Source organism: Vulpes vulpes, chromosome 13, assembly GCF_048418805.1.
Source record: "Vulpes vulpes isolate BD-2025 chromosome 13, VulVul3, whole genome shotgun sequence".
In the NCBI taxonomy this organism is placed as follows: domain Eukaryota; kingdom Metazoa; phylum Chordata; class Mammalia; order Carnivora; family Canidae; genus Vulpes; species Vulpes vulpes.
In genome coordinates this window covers 125,883,362-125,906,682 of record NC_132792.1, presented here as the reverse complement: position 1 = coordinate 125,906,682, position 23,321 = coordinate 125,883,362, and the positions used below count along the sequence as shown (strand labels likewise).

The 23,321-nt window shown below is 38.2% G+C and overlaps 1 protein-coding gene across 9 annotated transcripts in view; it reads left to right on the top strand.

Moving 5' to 3' along the window:
- Positions 1-23,321, top strand: part of SDCCAG8 (SHH signaling and ciliogenesis regulator SDCCAG8) — a 241,697-nt gene that overhangs the window by 139,318 nt on the left and 79,058 nt on the right. For 6 of the 9 annotated variants that reach the window (XM_026003400.2, XM_072732861.1, XM_072732859.1 and 3 more), the window contains 3 exons: positions 10,178-10,305; positions 12,384-12,492; positions 22,177-22,308. In XM_026003400.2, the coding sequence (XP_025859185.1) occupies positions 10,178-10,305; positions 12,384-12,492; positions 22,177-22,308 (369 nt within the window). The remainder of the gene's footprint in view (positions 1-10,177; positions 10,306-12,383; positions 12,493-22,176; positions 22,309-23,321) is intronic. The other 3 variants (XM_026003402.2, XM_072732863.1, XR_011996324.1) reach the window with 2 other exon arrangements.

Sequence of the window (23,321 nt, the reverse complement as noted above, 5' to 3'; positions counted from 1 at the left end):
TGCTATAAAGTAGATTTAAAAATTTTTGCTATTATGACCTATCTCTTAAGAAATTTAGTAGCCACAAAGCAACCAACACATTCCCCATTTAATAATCAATCTGAGAAATTTCAAAAACAAAAAAATTTTCAAAAACATTTTATTTTTATTTATTTTATTTATTTTTTTAAAGATTTTTATTTATTTATTCATGATAGACATAGAGAGAGAGAGAGGAAGAGACACAGTCAGAGGAAGAAGCAGGCTCCATGCCGGGAGCCCGATGTGGGACTCAATCCCGGGTCTCCAGGACTGCACCCTGGGCCAAAGACAGGCGCTAAACCGCTGAGCCACCCAGGGATCCCCTCAAAAACATTTTTTTTTTAATTTTATTTATTTATTCATGATAGACACAGAGAGAGAGGCAGAGACACAGGCAGAGGGAGAAGCAGGCTCCAAGCAGGGAGTCCGATGCGGGACTCGATCCTGGGACTCCAGGATCATGCATGCCCTGGGCTAAAGGCAGGCACCAAACCACTGAGCCACCCAGGGATGCCCCCTCAAAAACATTTTAATAAAATAGAAACTTTTTTCAATTGGTAGTATCACAACTTGACAATGATGCATATCCATTGACAGGTTACAGAAATTCCATTATAGTATATATCGATCCTACTGATGTCTGATCTGAAGTGACTCAACAGAAGGATGAATTATGAGGACTAGTAGATAAGCTGACATCTTTCAGAGAGGACTGGCAAGAATGGACCAAAGTGATCAATTTATATAGAAGGGTTAGAGATAGAAAATATGGATATTTTGACAATAGGAAGATACATAGGCAAAATCATGATCTAATTTATTTTATGCGATAGCGTATTCTCATTCTTTGCTCTGGTGAAGTGGGCCCATGATGTCATAAAATAGAATAGACTAACAATCACTTACGCATCAGAGACCTCTGAGCTCTCAATAAATGTTCAGGGTGAAAATCGTTGAAATGTGCATTTGGTGGTTGTTCAGTCTCAGTATCTACCTATGGCAGCTACCATCTCTCCGAAACAAATTCAGAAATTGCTCTTGCTATTGCTGTAGTAATAAGTGCTCTCCCTCCTTCTGATGTTGTCCCTCCCCATCTGTTCCCGACACTGCAGCCAGAGTGATCTTTCTGAAGCATGAGTGTGATCACAACACTCCCCTGCTTAAAGCCCTGCGTTGGCTCCCTATTTCCCTCAGGATGGAGTCCTTAAAAATAACTTCATGTTCTGGCTCCTGCCTACATCTTCAGTCTCTTCCTTCTCCAATCTCCCTCTACCAGCAGCTCGCTTCTACCCTGCAACGTGTGTATCCACCCTTCAGTCTTGCCAAGGCTGTTTGCAATTTTCCAAAGGCACCTGGGTTATCCCTCCTCCCTGAATCTTTGGGCATGCTGTCCACTTAGCTTGTCACAATATTCTTCTCATTCTTTGCATGGCTATTTACAGCTCATTTTCAGCCTCTAATTATTTTTTTTTAAGAATATTTATTTATTTATTTATTTATTTATTTATTTATTTATTTGAGAGAAAAAGAGAGCACGAGCAGGGGTACAGACAGAGAGGGACAGGAAGACTCCCTGCTGAGCAGGGAGTGTGACTTGATCCCAGGACCCCGAAATCATGACCTGAGCTGAAGGCAGACGCTTAACCAGCTGAGCCACCCAGGCACCCTCAGGCTGTAATTTTTTAAACTTCCTAAAAACCCTCCCTGACTGTATGCACCTTGCCACTCTCCAACTCCTGTCCCGTCTTCCTGTATGATAGCAGGCATTTAGCCCTATTTTCATATTTACCATTCTGTCTTAGTTGTTCTTTCTTCTCTGTCTTCTTCACCATGAGTTCTGAAGGCACTGTCACGGTCTGTGTCTTGTACACTGATGCATCCCCACACTTCTGTGTGTGGCACAAAGTAGGTGTTTGAGTATTTGTCGAATGGATGAGCAGTAGGAGTCTGACGAAATCACTCATGTGAGGCGATGCCATGAAATGGAAGTATATTGAACTGGAAGCAAAAAGATAGATGTCAGTTCTAGCTCTGCCACTTCATACTGGCTGTGCACCGTTGAGCAAATATCTTAATTCTCTGGGCTTGAGATGTCTCTCATGTCAAGCAGGGTTAACTGTTCCATCTTCCTGGCTTCCAGAATTGTTATAAGAGTAGAGAGGTCAATTCATTTTGAATGTTCTTTACAAAACAGAAAGCACGAGTGTGGGGAGACACTGAGTTGGTTAAGATTGCGTGGTTTTGTCTGCTGTGAATGCAAGTGGCGCACAAGATATCTCATCAAGCACGGCCTCCTTTGCTTGACAGTTAGCATTTCCAAATTATTTTGGAGATACTGTAAGAACACTTTTGGAGAGCCACTTATTTTTAGGGATGTTTTTGTTAATTATTTCCTTTCTTTTGTGTTTATTCCTTTGAAAGATGTTGATCTCCTTTCTGTTTCTGCTTCCTTTCCTAGAAGTGACTCATGTTCTAATCTGATAACTCATGTTTCAACATTGTACTTAAAATTCTGACACACTTTGCAGTGAAGAAAATAGAATAATTTACTCTAGGAAATATGAGTGATGCCATTAGGGTTTTTTTTTTTTTTTTTGCGTACTTGAGGAAGTAGGGGTTGCTGAAAGCTACTCCTCTTGTATTTTTTTATCCCTCTTGTATTTTTTTTAATTTGTTTATGTATTTATTCAAATACAAGAACCTAGCCCTTGTAAACAAGTATAGGATTTTTTTTGTTCTTGTCAAACATGGAAGACATCATGTTGTCCACTAATTTTACTGTTGTTTTTATTTTGTTGTTATTGTCCATAACAATATAAAACTTAATTAGATGTTGGCCAAAATAGGGACTATCTTATCCTGTTCTCTTCCAATCAGTAGATAGGAGGACCTTTAAACCTTGTGGAGACTTAGTACTTTACATCTCTTAACAGTTGTTTATTCGTTCATTCATTCATTTATTTGTCCATCAAATATTTGTTGACCACATAGCGATGTCCCAGGCCACTCCAGGCTCTTGGGATAAATTAGTGAGCAAAACCAAGGACTCTATTTTTTAGGTACTTACATTCTACATAAGATGTACGTGTCTTATCTTCTGAGGCCAGAGATGTAGTTGTGTGCCTTTTAACGTTTTTGTAAAGCTCAGTGTATTTCTTTAAGGAGGATATGACTAATTGATAGTGTCATTGTAGGAGGAAGTGATCCAATAACATATGGGACAAATGGAGAAGGAGAACTATCTGGGAATTCAGCTATCAAGGTGGATGATATAACTCTTAAAAGACACACACGGATAATTGAATTATTTCAGTTATCTTTTTAACCTTCTCTCATTTCTCTGTACCCCTGACAAACTAAGAGATTGAAACATAGGGATTCATACTGTGGACTTTAGAGTCAGGTTGGCCTGGATTTCCTGGCTATGCCCCTTAATAACTAGGAGATTTCGATCAAGTAATAAAACCTTTCTAGGCCTCAGTTTCCTAGTTTATAAAGTAAGGATAAGAATCTACCTCAGGAAAAAAAAAAAAAAAAAAGAATCTACCTCAGAGGCTTGGTATGAGAATTAAATAAAAGGAAAAATGTAAAGAGTTTAGCATACAGTAAACATTAATAAGTAATACCTTACCAAAATTATTCATCCTTTAAAGTAGGATCTTTTTTCTGCCCTATTTGAATGAAGAACCCCGGGATTAAAAGAATTAAGTTACTGGTCCATGGCCACATAAGTAACAAGAAGGTGAATGCCATGATTTGACACTGTAGCTGTGTGAGTTTTCTACTGTTTTCTGTTGCCTCTCAAGATAATAATTTTTCCAGAACACAAAGAAAATAAACTGAAAGTGGAACGTATACATTTGTGTAAAAAAAATAAATAAAAATTTTAAAAGCCACAAAGCCACTAAAACTGTCAGCAAATATTTAATTCTAGTTAATAGTAGATATGCTTTCTATAGCAGATTAGCAATTTTCTGTGTATACAATATAAGTTTGAACAAATGAGTAAATATGTTGAAGATAATGGGAGCCAAGTTTCTCACTGTTGAGGAAGAAAATTATAGTGATGGAAAGAAGGGAGACTAGGTTTTATCTATGCTGTTGGGTTGGAATTAGAAAGATTAGTGTGAAAGTACATGTATAATTAATATGCACTTATGTGGAAAAAATAATTATATATTTCTACCTTTGTATGTATATTCTTATCCTGGTACTGTCTACTAAGGTTATTTAGAAGCAGACTTCCTAGTAGCAGTGTGCACCACCTGATGACAAATCTTGGTTCTAAATACCATTCTCCACTAAAAGGCAGAAGAGTTCCTTGGACAAATGATGATTGCAAGACTGGTACAAGGATAGTACCAGATGAGCCTGGAACATCTTGGTGGGGATAGAAGGCCAAGGCATTCATAGGAGTACGAGAGAGATATAGGAAACAGCTTGAAGGGGTTCTCACTGGCCAAATCTAAGATGAGTTAAACAAAAAAATAAATAATGGCCGAAATAGATTATAGCCCACTGAGTAAAATAGAAATCTATGACTCCATGCTGATATCAATGAATTAATAAAGGGAGAGAAGGGAAGACCCTTTTTTTTTTATGATAGAGAGAGAGAGAGGCAGAGACACAGGCAGAGGGAGAAGCAGGCTCCATGCACCGGGAGCCCGACATGGGACTCGATCCTGGGTCTCCAGGATCGTGCCCTGGGCCAAAGGCAGGCGCCAAACCGCTGCGCCACCCAGGGATCCCAGGAAGACCCTTTCTTGCAGCACAATGTTAACTAACAAATAAGGAAGAATGTTAGGATAGAAGAGTCACCATTGGATGTAAAATTAGTGGATTAGAATTTAATGAGGAATAGGGTATTTAAGTGGTCTTAGCATCTCCCAACAAATTACCTATCAATTACAAAGAAGGAGGTAGTACCTTTATAGTGGAGAAGCCTGGGAGAGCCCACCTAACCAGTGGTATACCAGGGCTGCCTCATGCCAGCCTAGGAAAGCCAACCATGTATATTTTGTCCCAAATGTGTGTTCAGTGATGTTACTTTGGTAGCCTAAAACAGGCCATGGTAGAAGCATTTACATTGGAAATTGGTAAACACTACAAATAAACAGTTCTGTCCCTCTGGAGACCAGTTATTAAACATTTTATAGCATACCAATGACATTAAACAAGTGTTCAAAGATAATATTGCTAATGTTGGGACAAATAAACATCATGTGTCTTAACTCATAATAACACCCATACCTCTTTGCTGCTTTTCTATATAATTCCATCAGGAATGGCTCTTGGCTAGAAAGCATGTTAGAAAGGGTCTGATAGGGCAACCTGGGTGGCTCAGCAGTTTAGCACCGCCTTCAGCCTAGGGCATGATCCTGGAGACCCAGGATTGAGTCTCATGTCAGGCTCCCTGCATGGAGCCTGCTTCTCCCTCTGCCTGTGTCTCTGCCTGTGTGTGTGTGTGTGTATGTCTCATGAATAAATAAATAAAATCTTTAAAAAAATTTTTTTTAAAAAGGGTCTGATAACTTTGTCTTACCAATACTGTCACAAAGCTCTCTATATTGACAGGACTGGTGCCTCAAATCACTGCCACTATAGGCCTCATTCTCGGGTTAGACTTGACGCTTTCATCATTTCTGTCCCAGACTCATTGATGAACTTTAGGATCATCAGAAACTTTTAGTTCTTCAATGTAGCTATAAAATTTTAAATGTCCTTTAAAAAACCTAATAAGTCATTTTTTCTCTTCAACATGAATATTTGTTAAATAGCAGGATTTAAAATAATGATACAGAAATGTTGGGGATCAGAACAGTTCCTCAGTCTGTTTCTTTAATGGGATGGTATGTATCATTGCAGACATTCTTAGAAAATATAATCAACCACAACTATAATTGGAAAAAAGGAGTGGCAAAACCTCTGTGTGTACATAGTCTGTGTTTTAAGTCTATCCAGTACTTTTGACTTTAACTCTTGTCATCAAGAAAACATTGACATGGCCACGCATGCATTTGTGGCCACTGATGATTGTGAATAATTTGGGGAAGAAGAAAGATGTTCCTATTGTAGTCCATTTGCTCCTTTTTAAATTAGCTCTATGGAGGTAAATTTAAATATAAAAATCACCAACTTTAGGTGTGCAATGAAATATATTTAGGCAAATGTATACAGAGGTGGAACCATCATAATCCTAATACAGAATATTTCTGTCAACTCCAAATTTTCCTCATGCCTATTTGTTGCCTCACACTCATCCCCTGTCCTCAGTTCCTGGTGGCACTCATGTGTCACTCTAGTGTTTACTTTTCTAGAACATCATGTAAATGAAATCATACAATATGTTTTTGGTGCCTGGCTTCTTTAACTAAGCATACTGCTTTTGAGGCTCACTTGTGAGTTATACTTACAGTACCTTGTTCCTTTTTATTCCTACTATTCCTAGTATCCCTGTAAGGCTATAACACAATTCGTTTATCCACTTGGCAGTTAATAGACATTTAGATTGTTTCTAGTTTTTAGCTATTATAAATACATCTTTCAGCCTCATTTTAATCACAACCAAGAAATTCTTCTTTACTGACATTGCTTTTATTCCAGTTTATAAAATATGGCTAGCTACAAATCTGATTAAGTGAAATCATCAGTGTTCTGAGTGAGAACGGAAAGAAACCCAGTTGGGGAAGACCAGCTCAGCTACCCTTCAGGGCGCTCTCACACTCCACTGGGACTGACCTCTCATTTTTCTTAGCTTTGGTAGTTTACCCCTTATAGCTTTCTTATCATGTATTCCACCTTCTACTTCCTATTTTAGCCATTTTTAATTCCCTGTCAGGAGCAAGGACTATGCCATATTTGTCATTATTTGACTCCGTGCCTAGCAGAGTGTCTTTCACATAATACAGTTATGATAAATATTAAATGAATTGATTTGAATTCTTCCCTAATCCCTCCCTTGGATACATAAGTGGTTTTTATTAATTCTTTCATCCATGATTACATTACCTCTGGAGTGTCATAAAATAGGTTTCCCTAGATCAGAATATTTCAAATACCACCTCTGCCTTCACATCACTTACAATGTAACCTTGAGCAGATTTCTTTTTTCAGCTGTAATGTGAAAGGATGTGATTAAACAGATCTGAGATTCCCTTTCAGTTCTAACATTGTAAGGTTTTATAAAAAGCCTACTAAGTCGGGGCAGCCCCGGTGGCCCAGTGGTTTAGCACCGGCTGCAGCCCAGGGCGTGATCCTGGAGACCCTGGATCGAGTCCCCCGTCAGGCTCTCTGCATGGAGCCTGCTTCTCCCTCTGCCTGTGTCTCTGCCTCTCTCTCTCTCTGCATCTCTATGAATAAATAAATAAAATCTTTAAAAAAAAAAAAAGCCTACTAAGTCAGAAAGAACCTACAGGAGGAGAACGCAACACGGGAGTAATGGGGGCTGAAGGGAGGAAATAGGAAAGTACGGGTATGCCATGTTTTTATCCATTAAAAAAAATGTGAACTGGACTTGTGATCATTTCGTACCACAGATATTGAATCATTATGTTGTACACCTGAAACTATTATGTCAATTATACCTCAATTAAAATTATAAAATAATATGTAGTTTCTTAAATACAGTAAAAATTGGAGAAGGATTCAAGAAACAAGACAAGACATGGTGTATAACTCAACATTTGTTGGTAGAGCTTTTTTTTTTTTTTTAATTTCATTTATTTATTTGCGAGAGCAAAGAGAGTGCACATATGAGAGGCAGGGAGGGGCAGAGGGAGAAGCAATCTCCCTGCTGAACAGAGAGCCTGACCTGGTGCTCGATCCCAGGACCCTGGGATCATGACCTGAGCCGAAGGCAGATGCTTAACTGACTGAGCCACCCAGGCACTTTGGTCGAGCATTCTTTTAAATTGTCTTATTTTATAAGGAGAGGTACAATAACAATAGTTATTTTTTCTATTATAAATTTAGAATATCAGTTATTAGGCAGCTTCTCATGCTAAAAATTGATGTTGAGACCCTTATGTAGAAGAACCATAGCCACAGTTTACCAAGGGTAGCCCCAGTTATCACTATTGTCCTGGTATGATTATCAATAGCTCTCCTTTTCACTCTCAAATGCATATTGGTTTTGTATCCATTTGTATTGGTGCATTGTATGGCTACCCGGTTTTTAGTGATCTCAGAGCCCCACATCTCCCTGCCTATAACCAGGGGTCTGACCTAAATGTGGTTACTCAGTGGAAGAGTTCACAGTGTTCTTTTTTAGGCTCATTCCTTCGGGAGCATGATCTCCAGCTGACAGAGGCACCAGAGCCACTATCATCCAGGCACTCTTCTTTTTAACGTGTATGAGAAGTTTTTGCCCCCTCATTACCAGCTTGAGCAGATTCTCCAGCCTCACTAAAGACTGCACCCTCCCGTCCCCCATGGTAAGGGTATAAGAACCATCTATTCATTAAGCATTCACTGCTGACTTCTTATGTGCCAATCCTAAGGCGGGCTCAGGATTTAGAGACAGAAAGATGACAAGAAGCAATAATTCAAGTGTGATAAATGCTATCTTAGTAGGATGTATCCATTTACAACATATATTAAGGTCGCTGAGGAAAGAATACTTGATTTAGGAGAGAATGGAAGGAGAGGGGAGAATTTTGAGCAGACTTCAAAGGACCAGGGTACATTGAGTAGAAGGGCAGGGGTGGGGGTGGAACTGGATGGTGGGGGAGACATCCCAGGAAAACAGAGACATAATCAGTGATCCACAGGCAGAAGATGCATGAAGTGACTGGGGAGGCAAAAAGTGGCCTAGTGTATCTATTTGTTGCAATATACCAGTTTGGAACTTAGTGTGAGGGAAGACCTTGGAGCAAGTCCAGGGGGGTGTTGTTATTAGAAGCACCAGAAGGGACCTTATTTCACGTTTAACGTGGACTCCTGATGATTCCATTTGAGTGAGGTATGGGTATAGTTTCCTTCTGAAATTTTACACCACAACATTACTGCATGCATTGACCAATTTCAATACAGACTTTCCTTATGTTGCTTTATAATTAGAAGCCAATGAATCGAAGCTCCACAGCGGTATGTAGACTACTAGTGATAGCTTTATGGAATTGTTTATTTTTAGTTTGGCAAAGGCAAGGCAGTAAATATCTCAATTAGTAAACTAAAACAGCACGGATGAGAAATGCCCACAAGGAGATAAGGAGTTAGAAATAACTAAGTCAGTTAATTAAAGGAAACCCTCATTTCACTTACCCATATTTAGAGTATGAGGAACAAACCTAATGTGTGTGTGTGTGTGTGGTGTCAGTATCTATACTGCTGCCAGCAATGTGATCCTGTACATTCTTCAGCTTCTAATTGTTTAGGCAGTTTCTTTCTTTAGGAACCACTGTGATAGGATATTGACCTGGTGGGATGACCCATCTCAAGGAGTCAATATCCCATCACCCAGGGGTGGGATATTGTCTTGGACTGTGGCATATTCTTATCTTGCAAATTCTCTCAAGTGACCCAAAAGGGGTCTTATTATGAAATGCTGGGGGAAGTTATTCGTTTTCATATTCATATTTATATTCCCATTATGTGGCCTAATGTGTGAAGATGTATACTGAAAACATGCACGTGGCAGAAGCATTTATTTGCTTCTAGATAGGATCTCCTACATTCTATCTGAGATTCCATTTTAAGTTGGAGAGGAAAAGCAGAGTGGTCTACAAAGCTTAGTTTCAAGAATTTAAGTTTTGGTGTATTGAATCATGCCTTTTGTAGAACCACAAGATCCGTAGGAAATCTGACCATTCAAAAGCTAAAACAACAATTGGTGGCACAGAACGTTGACAGTCTTAACCAAAAAGGGGGTATGTGTTTTAAAGTTACAAAATATTCAGAGGTCATGATGTTTTGATTTTTAAAGTTGTATACTTTAGTCCCTTTCAATGTATGGCATGTATTGAATACGGTATGAAAGGACCTTTGGCTCTTCCCCCACAGGGGGCGGGGAGGGATTGCGGGAGAGTCTGGCAATGATTGTTGTCTTCTTCTGCTTCACAATTTACAATGTATCAGCTCTCTGTGGTCTGTAGGGGAAATGGTGGGCCTTGATGCATCTGTAGATTACATTTCTGTCTGTCTCCTCTCTGCTTTGTAGACTGGAAAAAGATAGCATTCAGCAGAGCTTTAGCAACGAAGCAAAGGCTCAAGCCCTTCAGGCCCAGCAAAGAGAGCAGGAGCTGACACAGAAGATACAGCAAATGGAGACCCAGCATGACAAAACTGGTAGGTGGTAGGGAAAGATTAGAGCCTGGGCACTGGCTCACAAGCCAGGCCCACGCCTTACTGTGAAATGACATCAGGAACACCTGTAACCTTTGGCTGGCCGAAGGGAGCAGATGCTAACTACACCGGAGATTCCGAATTACATATTAGTTAGCGTTTAAAAGAGAAAATGGAAAGTATTGCCCACTGTCTGTTGATTTCAGAGTGCTGCTCTCACATCTGTTGCACCATCTGGATTATGAGTTTATTTACCTGTGTTCAAGAAACGTAAAGCTGAGAGAGACCACAACAAAGTAGAAAAACAAAGGGCTTGTTTTTGGCTGGGTTTTCAGGCACACATGTTATATAAAAAAATAGCATCAGAAGCTCTGCGGGAAATGCTCTGAGCTTACAGTTAGAGTCTCCTGAATAGCATTGAACAGTTCCCACAGTACACACATTATAGCTACTCTAAAAGCCTAATGAGTTTGCTTCAGCATCCAAACTGGAGAAAAGCTTTAGCCATTAATCGGTTCTTAATTCACTGTCGCAGCTGGATGTAATTCAGTGGCTCCAAATTGATATGTTCCTTTATTTAATCTTTGCAGCTTCGAACATTTTTAGCATTTGTATGATTTCCCCACCTCCCCCAGCCCAATCTAGAGTGATGTTTAATCCTTTGCATTCTTCAAGTTCTCAAACTGCTGTGAAAATTCACTAATACAAGGCATTGACCACAGCTGGCAGCTTGGCTAAAAATTGCCATCTTTCATCACATCGGTGCTATTTTGCAGACTGAGTTGGCCAGTAACTCTTTACCTTTAATTTGAAAGTAAAATGCACTTTTGTTCAAAGCAGGCAGTTTGATGTGTTCAGTCGGAGCATTCTGTGGTTCCTTTCACTTTTGAGTTGTGTGTTCACAGACAGTGTTAGTCAAAACAAGACCATGTCAGTCATTATAATTCCACACCACATACTCCAAGCTGATTGTACTATTAAAACAAAAGTTTAATTGATCCTGTCTCTTCCAGAAAAGTGTTGCTTAATTTTTAGTGCCTTGATTTATTTTGCTTTGTAGATTATATGCTTTTTGCCAATAAATAGCTAAAATCAGAAAGAAATAAACGGATTTGTTAAACCTTACACTTAAAGATAATTTTCACATGATCTCCTGTGCACCTTTTTGATGACATGGTAAAAAAAAATTATTGTTATCCTATAGGTGAAAAATTGTAGGATAAAATTCATTAAATCATTTATTTGCTTCTAAAAGGCAAATGTCATATTGACTCACATGATTCCCTCTAGCGTTTTTCCAGAATCAGTAGTTGTTTGTCCAGTAAGAATAAGAGGAGGAAATCCTAGGAAAAATTAGTGTTTACCCCTCCTGCTCGCAAGATTCTAGTAATCAAGGAGTGTTGAGCAGAATCTCTGATTCTAAATACTCCGTGAGAATATTTAACTGTTAAGAGCTCCTTAAGGACACTTCCTTTTTTTTGTACAAATATATCACACTCTCTTCAGTTCCTTTGACCACATCTTCAGTGAAACTCATACTGTTGACAATGAAATCCAAATTTGAAGGAAAATCATGTATTTTACCTTCATAATTAAAGAAGTATATGCAAGGGGTTGGAACAGTGAGATACGTGGGTGAATATGAAACATAAAGTATGAATTACAGTATAGAAGAGAGTTCCTCCATTATTTTAGTTGTGAATTATCTAATTGTGATCATTTTTGACAGTTTATAGTAAAATTGTTAAAATAAAAATATAATATCTTGCATATTACAAAGATACAGGCATCTATGGCTTCAATTGAGATATCTGACAGTTTATCAACACCTTAAAACATTACCCCAAGCTAGAGTGATCAAAAATGTTTTTGGTGTGTAATTATTAGACAAATTAATGCCTCCCAAGATTCAGTGTCTTTCCGGGTGAGTGGTCCTTTGACTTAGGACCTTGAAATTGACCAAGTGGCTTACCAGAAATGGGTAGCAGTCTTAGCACTTTTACCAATCTACATATGGAAGCCCTGCAGAATTACAACCATAAATATCTTATATTGGTGGGGGGGTTTATTGTTATTTCTAGAAAATGAACAGTATTCATTGCTGACCTCCCAGAATACATTTTTGACAAAGTTAAAGGAAGAGTGCTGTGCATTAGCCAAGAAACTGGAGCAAATCTCTCAAAAAAGCAGGTAGGTAATGTTACACAATACTTTCAGAGCACTGTTTGTGTGAATACTGTCATTTTTTTTCTTAAAAAACAGTATTTCCACTATTTGAAGCTAATGTCAAAATTAGATATGTGTTGACATATTTCCTGTGAAAATATTTTCTCTGTATGACAGTTTCTTAATTATCCATACAGACACCTAGGTGTTTTTTCATGATTATGTGTATGTACTATTATTTGACTTTTTTAATGTTCAGAATTGATAATTATAAAACTTCAGAACACAAAGTTCAAGATGGCAAGTATTTTAATAAAGGATTCAGATAAATCAATCAAGCAGTTTTAAAGTCTTACGTTGGTACAGTTAACATTTTAATCTGTTATCACAGTGCTCCACGAACACCCAGAAGCTGTTTCTAGGTCAAATGATAATAGATGAAATGTATATCTATAAAAATGAAAGTAGGTGATACTTGAAAATAAATAAACCCAAACCATCCTTTTGTTCTCCTAAAATTGACTTGTTTTACAGTAACAGCTATCATTCATTTTGTAGATACACTGTTCTTTTATGAGATACATTGATTGGGATCTTCATAAATTATTTTCTGCACATTTTCTAATCATATTACTTCCCATGGATGGATGATTTTATACTCTAAATGACAAGAAGCCTGAATTCTCATCTCAGCTCTGAGAGTGTGTAATCTTAGGCAAATTTACTTGACCTGCTTATGCTTAAACTGTGCTTTCCTCTTGTAAATGAATGATATTGGATAGAATCACTTTGAACTGAACTATAAAAGGCATCATTCATGTAGCTAACTAGACATCAGATGTCCCATTAAAATACAACCTAATGGAAAAATAACCTGTAGATGTCTTCAATTTTTTTCTGAAGCTCACTAAGATCTGCACAGAGCAAGTGATAGAGTTCAACAAACAAACTTCTGACTTAGGTATCTCATTCAGAAAGAATTTCCAAGAGAATCAGAGCAAATCTGATCAACCTGAGCCCTATCTTGGGGTCCTGCATCAATGAGGTGGCTTAGCTGATGGAATCCCCATCCCTGAATCATGTAGGAAACCAGAATGCTTATGAATCCAGTTCGTTCTGCTCATAGGAAGACAGAGCCTCCTAAAAAGCACTGGAATATGCTCTGACGTGTGCACCTCCTTAGCAATTACTAATTATTATTTTTTAAAGATTTTATTTATCTATTCATGAGAGAAACAGAGAGAGAGAGAGAGAGAGAGAGACAGAGACAGGCAGAGACAGAAGCAGGCTCCATGCAGGGAGCCCAACGTGGGACTTGATCCCGGGACTCCAGGATCACACCCTGGGCTGAAGGCAGGTGCTAAACCGCTGAGCCACCCAGAGATCCCCAGAAATTACTAATTAAATATCTTGTTTGGGTAGAGAACAAGCTCAGGGTGCCAAAATCCCAGATATTTTCAGGAAGTTTGACAGGGAAACCCAAATGATTTTTTCATGGAAGAGACCCTTATATCAATAGTAGCTATTGCTAATTAGAAATATTTAATTTGCCTCACATAAACTCCAAAGTAAAGGATTTGTTAGAAATAAACAAAAAAAACTATCATATAATTTAAGAAAAAGTTATATTGGTCTGGGACTTAAAGGATTGTGCTATCTTAAGATTGCTTTGTGATCAATTATTAATTACCTTGCTCTCTAAGGAGATGTAATTCTGGAGATCACAGCATATAAAGAGAAGGACGTGTACTATGCTTGGTATATGTTATTTAATTCTTACAACTTGAGACAGGAATTATTATCTTCTTTTACATGTGAGGGAGCCAATACTCAGAGTATTTAAATAGCTGGAAAGTGGGAGAGCTAGAGTCTATCATAGATATTTCTAGTTCCAAGGCCTATAATCTTTCTTGTAATAAGTATAATATTTTATATCTACTACCAAAGAAAATCGAGGCCAAAGTAGTGATGATGAAAAAGTTTGGGAAAGAAAAATTCTTATTTAAATTCCCCTGGAGAAGTAGGCATGCTTGTCATGGGAGGGGAGCCTGTGAGCCTGGGTCAACCTGTGCCCTGTGCCCCGGGCCCTCTTTTTGCTGATCTAAATCTATTCATTTACCCTGTACAGACTGAACCTCAGGCCCTCTCTACCTCCTCTTGCTTTGGATCCCTCCAGTGTCTGACCACTACTGTGTTGATTGAGTGTGTTCCTCTATGTGTGACACACACATGGCACTCAGTACATATTTACTGACTAAATGAATGAAACAGGTATGGTTTTACACCCTCATATCTTGCCTGATTCTGGTCCCAACCTATTCCTTTGTTGATGACAGGCAAGGTGCAGTAAAAGCCATTTCAGAATTCAGGAAGAACTAGGTTTGACTCTCACTTGGCTGCGTGACCTTGGGTACATTGCCTAATATCTCTAAACTTCAGCTTCTCCATCTACAATATATATATATTTTTAAATTATTGATTGATTAATGGATTGAGAACATGAAGGGGGTCAGGAGGGGCAGAGGGAGAAGAGAGAGAGAATCTCAAATAGGTTCCACACTCAGTGTGGAGCTTGACCCTGAGATCATGACCTGAGCTGAAACCAAGAGTCAGATGCTTAAGTGACTGAGCCACCCAGGTGCCCCAAAACATTTCTAAAACTACGTTGCAAGATTGTTGTGGGAATTAGAAATATAGAGAGATACATGGATCCACACATATACATACATGTGTATGTAAATCACCTAGCATGGTGCTTGATAGCACTGTTTTAAGGTCTTGACTAGAGCAGTTTGGATTTGACTTTGATCTAGCCATTACTGTCTTTGCCAGGGAGGGTCTGAGTGCTATTCTGACAGACATAAACTCTGTACCACAAGGAAAACCTTTTTTAAAGGCTAAGTAGGGGGATCCCTGGGTGGCGCAGAGGTTTGGCGCCTGCCTTTGGCCCAGGGCGCGATCCTGAAGACCCGGGATCGAATCCCATGTCCCGGGATCGAATCCCATGTCGGGCTCCCGGTGCATGGAGCCTGCTTCTCCCTCTGCCTGTGTCTCTGCCTCTCTCTCTCTCTCTGTATGACTATCATAAATAAATAATAAAAAATTAAAAAAAAAAAAGGCTAAGTAGGATCAGGAAAATGTGGATCTGATTGTGTTTCAAGTCCTGCTCTGATGGCTGGTTTTGTAAATCTGAAGAATTCAAATAGGCATCTACTATAATTTTACATGTTTATCCAAAACTAAGGCCTGGCAATCGTAAACATTCAAGAAACCATTACTTATATTTGTTAAAACTTTTAAGAGCCCCCAAAGTTTTTTAAATATTCATTTTGTGTGTCTCACAAGAAAGTGGTACATATGATAAAGATTGTTTTTTACTCTTAATTTCTTGTCCACTGAGTCTCTTTTCTTTCTGGCTCCCTCCATGAAAACTATGACATTTTCAAAATGCATACAACATTTATCATTTGATTTTGACATTACCTTTTGCTTTGAATTCACCTATATAACTTGAAGGGATCAGAGTATTTCTTTTTAAATAAAGATTATAAACTTAGGAAGCCCTATAGATACTCTCCAGGAGCTCTGTATACCCTATACTAAACTTTGGATAAATGATTTTTCCTGCATTTTGAGGTAAGTAAAATCTTGGAGTTTTTGGAGCTTTCTAAAGTGTTGTCATTGTGGAACTTCAGTCTCCAAAATAATTAAATCACATGGTAATTTTGATCCCGCTTTTCCTCAGAGTACTACAGTAATATTTTTTTAAAGTAGGTATATTTATTCTGTATTGATCAACAATTGAAACCAATTTTTTGACTCTCTTTTTCTTAAACGTGACATTTCTCTAAGCGTTCCATGTTATTTATAATCCCATATTAACCAAATGGAGTCACACCATTTATAATAAGCTTTATTTTTTTTTACTCACAGATCCAGCCCTTTAACCAGAGCCCATGCAGTCCCTAGGAAAGCTGACAGTCTGGGCTCACCATTCCGTAGGCTCTAACTCGTTACCCCAGCCTCATGTTAGGCTGCTCTGTGGAAGTGTTTAGAAATGGGTCCTCCGTGTGTGTCCATTTACATGTTTTTTCCCCAAGTAACGTAGGTCGTCTTGTGGCAGCGCCTTGTCCTCCCATTGTCTGGAAGCCCTCCGCAGTGATTAGCACGCTACTTTGTGCACCGCGCATTCCACACCGCTTGGGTGGTGTCTTTAACTCTCGGGTTTGTGAATGGCACATCCCATTTTCAGACTAAAAATGAACTGCCGATTCTGTGCATTTTATATAGCTTGTTTCTGACCATGAGACGAAGAGAATTAGTTCCATTTTGTTTTTAATTGGCACCAGGCAGACACTCTGACTAATTTTAGTTGATGCTCCCATAAACTTTAGCTACCCTTTCGTCTTTATTCTCCAGAACCCTGGGAGCTTATTACAGCTATAGGGTTGTTTTTGAGGGTGGTTAAGTGGAGCTTTTAAAATATTTTTGGGGCAACTGTGATTTCTGTTTATCAGAGTGAGGGAAGTGTTCCCTCTCTGCAGGCGCTTGGATGAATCAGCAGTAAAATGTTCACAGTGCAGTTTGTAGTGCTCAGACCGTGGCCTGGGAAGAGCTGAGAAGTGTTGGGCGCTGGGAGGCATGAGCCTCTGCCAGCTGCAGGGTGAAGATCCAGCCTGCTCTCCGTTGCAGCCCCTGGGCACTTGCATGTTGGAGAGACAGGCTAGCAGCGAGCACAGAACCCCGGTCTACATGATGGTTTTGCTTCTCTTCTTTCTCTCCCGTCATTGTCACTTTCTGGGTTGCTAGGCTTATGGATTGATGTCTAACACTGCCCATTGTGTATTTGTGATTTGCGTTTTGTAATTAAGAGGAACAATGGGAGTCCATTGGGTCTCGTTATATATAATGGTTGGTTTAATTTGTTTCACTTCTATCTTGTTAATTGTAAATTGATCATTAAGATTTGAATTCTAATCTGTCACCAGGGTTGTGGGTATTGAGGCTAGAGCAATGATCCTGGTTTTAATCACTGATGATGAGAAACAAATTTTATAATTTTGGTACATATTGCAGTTCATATATTTTAACACTGTATTTTATGGTGTTATAAATATTGTTAAATGACTTTTAGTGTAGTTTTACTGTGTGGACTATAATGTATAAATTATATTACTGTTTTGGCAACACTCAGTATCCAACTGTGTGAGTTTAATTGAAGTAAAGAACACACACCCGGTTGAACTATTTTTTCCCCCCGCATATTTAGATGATGTTAGGTTGGGATGCTGCACAAATTATGTTCTGCAAGGAGAGACTCATACTGGCTTCTGCTAATTGTCACCAAAAGTTAAGTGAGAATCTAAAGGAATAAAAAATTAAGGGGTCAGGTTTTCCCTTAAAAAGCAATTATCATTGTAATCGTAATTGTAGTAGTAAAATATAATACTTCATGCAAGTGCCACTATACAATATAACTGATATATAAAAATGCAGGGAAAAGTTCATGCTTCTGTGAAGCCAGGAATTAACCTAAATTTTCTATAAAAATGGATTAGAGTCAATTATTCTTTTATATGACATTGGGATAATCATGCCACAAGTGTAATCTTGAATCAACACAGAAACTTGTGCTGGAAGTTTACTCTCTGAAGTTTGCAAACTACTAGTTCTTTCAATATATCATGGGCCCTAGACAGACAAATGATGATGTCCATATGTATTTGCCAAATTTTTATCAAACATTGCAAATTGTAAGGCAAATTACCATTATAAACAAAGGGAGGGGAGAAACCCCAAAATATGCAAAGCAGAAAAAAATATAGCAGTAAAATACCTGATAGTAATGTGCACTTTACAAAATAACATTTATCTTTTTATGGTCATGCAAGAAATCCTCAATATAGGACATTTGGCTATAACTACAAAGAAAAATTAAGAAAAAATTTTCCTTTGACATTACCATCCAGTGAAGTATATTGTTCAGCTGTGAAGTATCTCCTTTCAGTGAGTTTGTGTGTGAATGTATATTCACCTGGTGAGTGAGTTCTGTATATACAGTTTGTATCCTGCTTTTCACTTACTGTCATCTGGTGAACATTTGTCTACATCACTACTCTGGAAACTATTTTAATTGAATCATTCATATGCATGATACTTCATTAGACATTTAAGATGTTTCCAGTTTTTAACTGTTATGAAGAATACAATAATAATTTTGTCCATAACTCTGAATTTTTTTTTTGCTGATTCCCTTAGGCAAGATGCCTAACAGGGGATTGCTGGTCCAAAGACCCTGAACTTGTCTCTTTTTTTGTTGCAATAATTTGGACCCTTTTTAAGGCTGTTGAGGTGGATGACTTTGATCAGGTGCTACATTAAATTCTCAGTATACATGTACCCGTATCAATATGTAACACAAACAGGTGAGGTTTAAAAAAGAAAAAGTGAGAGGCAGTATTGTACAGTGGGTGGGACAACCCCTTTAGAGTTGGACAGGCCAGTGTTTGTATCTGGGCCGGGCTAATCACCATTTAGGTGACCTCCTACTTATCTCAAAGAGAAAAGGAAATAAGCACGTACCTTGAAGAATTAATTGTGATCATTAATAAAAAGGATGCATTCAGCTATCTGGCAGAGAGTAGGCATGCACTAAATATTCAACTGGAATCTGGCTTTGTTATGCATTTTAAAAATAATAGTAGAAATTGAGTATTTTATAAATGTTTATTGACCTCTGTGAATATTTTTCATATTCCTCATATTTGTTTTTAATTGGAATTTTGCTGGAGAGTGGAATAGCACTTTATTAAATGAGGCTTCTAATACTCGTTTGTCTCATTTTTTATGTGTTCCCAGTTCTTGTTTTAATTTGAAATTTTTATTCCCAGTTCCTTTTGGTTTTCATGAATTGTTTTCAAAATCAAAATGACTTTCAGTTTTTTTTTGTTCAGGTTTATTGAGAAATAATTGACATACATCACCATCTAGGTTTAAGATGTAGAGCCTGATGGTGAGGTTTATATGTATTATGACATGATGGCCACAGTAGAATTCAGCTAAAGTGACTTTATTTTTTGTCTTAAATCTATGTCCATTGTAAAAACTCAAAAAACATGGAAAAGGAAAATAAATTTTTAAAAATTCCTAATTCTGACACTAGAAAGAATCAATATTAAAATGTAATATACACATCAAAATATTTTAAGGGAGGGGGGAAAAGGTATTTTTAATTATAAAATGGTATCACTTTTATAGATGCTGATTTTTCAGTATTTTCCTTTCTTACCAGTATATCATATTTTTAGGCCAATAAATCATATTTCTTAGTTAATAAATAGTGCTGCCAACAGATAGCTCTCACTGTCAGTATAGCCTCTTGATATTCCTTTGTATAAGTAATGTAACCAATCTTCTGTTGACACATTTCTAGATTCAGTTTCCATATATTGGGTTGCAGAGCAAGGCTGCTTCTAGAAAGAATTGCTACTGTGAACATTATGATTTTTTTGTATGTAAAGGTTTTTTATTTTTATATTGTAAAATCTATGTTTCGTTTGTGATTGTTCTTTTAAAAAGTGACTTTTTTTTTTTTCCCCTGGGGAAATAACTGAGAACAGATAAATATTCCTCTGCATGTTTTCCTAATCCAGGTTAAGGATATCTGTTGTCTTTTTGGAGTTTATTTTAGTACATAGTACATGTTGTGGCAGGAGATACTAATCTTGGAAGAACACTAACTTAACAATTTCTTATAACTCCCTTAAATTACCAGATATTGTATGTGATTTTGAAAGGAGAAGCATAAATCATTATTAACTGATTTGGACTATTTCAAATATAGGTAAATTCTTATTAAGAGAAGCAAACGTAGATTAAGTGCTTGATCTGAGCTTGAAAAAGAGATAATCCCTGATCTCATGTATAATCTAGTAAGAAAGATGAGGCATCAAGCCACAGTTCAGAGGAATAAATTATAAGCTAATACATGCATAAAAGCTGGGGGTAGTTTTAAAAAATGTGCTGACATATTGAGAACTGCAAAGTATTGATCAGAGCAAGCTTCCTTTGAGATGAACCTGGAACCAAAATGAAACAAAATGAGGAATGAGGTGACTGGAAAGTGGGAAATTGCTTCATACAATGAGGCCACTTGGTCCTTGGGATGAATTCCAAGCAAATCCACATCTCTTCTTGACCAAGAAGAAAAGGCTCTCTCACCTAATGGAAGAATCCTTTCATTGGGGAGACATCATTCTGCTTCAAATGTCTTACTTAAACTTTAAGAAACAACCAGTAGTTAACTGTAAGCAAGAGCTTTAAACTTTCAGTACCTGTGAGGCAGTGGGGAAGGGGGGGGGGTGGTGGCCACAGGGACCATGTTGAACCAAAAACAAGGACAGGGATATGGTTTTTCTCAGATAGGTATCTTTCTGATCTTTAAATTTTGAGACTTGAGATAATCCTCCAAGATACTGAAGAGGTAGCATATTTCCTGAGAGACGTGAATCATCACCTAAGGAGCCCTCTGTGATCCCAAATGAGATGTGTGAAGGCAGAAAGAAGATTGGATAAATAGAACCTGATGTGGCAAAATGGAGGAAGGCAAATCTTATGTGTCTCCAGAGGAGCCACTTGCAAATGAAAGAAACTGATCTGCTCTCGGGATACCAGAAAAATTCGGAAGGCAGAAGTGGAGCATAGGACTGAAACCAAAATCAACAGTTCTACTCCCCACCCTACCCAGCCATGACTATCCTCCTCCACCCAGCAAATTGGGGGCTTCCTCTCTGAAGACATTAAACAAACCAGCAGGCTCTGCTTAAAATAGAGGCACTGAAGGCAGCATAGAGAAATTAATATTGACATCTGCATACTGAAAGGTGAGATCCCTACCTCTCTATTTCCGACCAGCTCCTAGACCACTGCTGGCAAGGGTCAGACAGAACAAGCAGGGAGCTGGAGGATTCTGCTCTTGAGAAGCAAAAGAGCCACAGAGGAAAGAATTGTACACACTGGTATTAGGAATCTCCCACTGAAAAGGGTGGCTTCACATTCTGTCAATCTACACTAAATCCCACTCATCTGGGGACAATAAATGTATACCAGTGCATATGTGATCATAATCAAGTACTTAGCCAGCAAAGACCAATATTGAGATAATCACATGATATAAATGTGGCTATTGCTTTAACTACACATTGAAATACTAGTAATTGACAAGCTGGAGATGGGGCCAGGGGAGGTGGTGGGGTAGGGGAATGTCATTTTTCATTATTATGCTTTTTGGAACTATATGATTTTAATCATGTGCCATTACATTAGCTATGTTAATTAAAGGAAGCAATGCTCCATCCTAGAGATTAGGCCTGGGGTTGCTTCTGTAGCAGCATGGTGGCTGGCCTATAATAGGCACTCAATAAATATTGGGTATGAATATGAATCATTATCATTTTTGTGTTGTTCCTGGAAGAAGCCATCTCTTTTAGAGTAAATCATTTCCTTTCTCTGTCTCCCACTTGAATGCCTGCAATGCATATATTCCTCCACTAGATATTTTGCAATTTCTGAAATATTCTGTTTTACATAAAATATTTACACCATCATTTTTAACCATGAGACTTAAGAGAATGCCAAGGTTATGCAGTAAAAACATGCTCTGTAATAAATACTTTAACATCCGTCATTTCTGTGTTTTTACCTCTCTAGATCTGAAATAGCTCAGCTCAGTCAAGAGAAAAAGTATACATACGACAAACTGGAAAAGTTACAGAGAAGAAATGATGAATTGGAGGAACAGTGTGTCCAACATGGAAGACTACATGAGATAATGAAGCAAAGGTAATATGGCTTAAGTAATCAACTGACATGCCGTATCTTAAAGGTGTTGCGTTCAAAATCAGAATGGAAATTGATGTGGAATAAATAGAATTCATGGCCACCATGGCACTCAAGAGACATGTTCAAAATCTAATGCTCTTAAATATTTATGCTTTCTCAATTTAGATTGTTCTTATAATACAAAGGGGAGAGCATATCTCCTCTTTATTATTCTCTAGACATAGATTTAACAGAGGGCATTGTAGGAGAACCATCTGACTTTAAGGTGTAAAGTCGGTAATGTAATATGAAGGGATTTCATAGTTTCATGTGTTTTTTGTAAGATAAAATAAGTAAGAAGGTCAGTTATCTCTCTCTTTTTTTTTTTAAGATTTATTCATTTACTTAAGAGAGCGAGTGTGCACACTTGAGTGGGGGGATGGAGAGAAAATCCCCAAGCAGACTCTCTGCTGAGCAAGGAGCCTGACATGGGGCTGGATCCCTCCACCCTGAGATCATGACCTGAGCTGAAACCAAGAGTTGGATGCCCAACTAACCAACGGTATTGCTCGAGTCAGGATTGACTCCAAACCCTCTGATTCTTCCTAGTGGTGTGCCTTGGAGCAAGCTACTTGACCTCCCTCAGCAAGTGTCTTCATCTGTGTACTGGGGCTAATAGTGACCACTTTGCAGTTTGAGATCAAGATCAAATGTATGTCAAGTACCTGGCTCCTAACAGCCACCTTCCAAATGGCACCAATGATATTTGCACCCTTTTTCTGGATGAAGAAACATAAGCTCAGAGAGACTAATGGATTTGCCCCAAGGGACAGATTGAGGAGGTGGTAGAGTTCACACGTGGATCTTGATCATTCAACTCCAAATTCCTTTCCTGTTTAGTGCAGTTCTTTTGTAATAAACACAGCCTCTTCTTGATTTCTATAAATGTGTCATATAAAATTTCTGTACAATGGTGGATTCCCGAGGGGCAAAAAGTCAGTATTTACACCCTGCAATGAATTGATTGCGGTAGA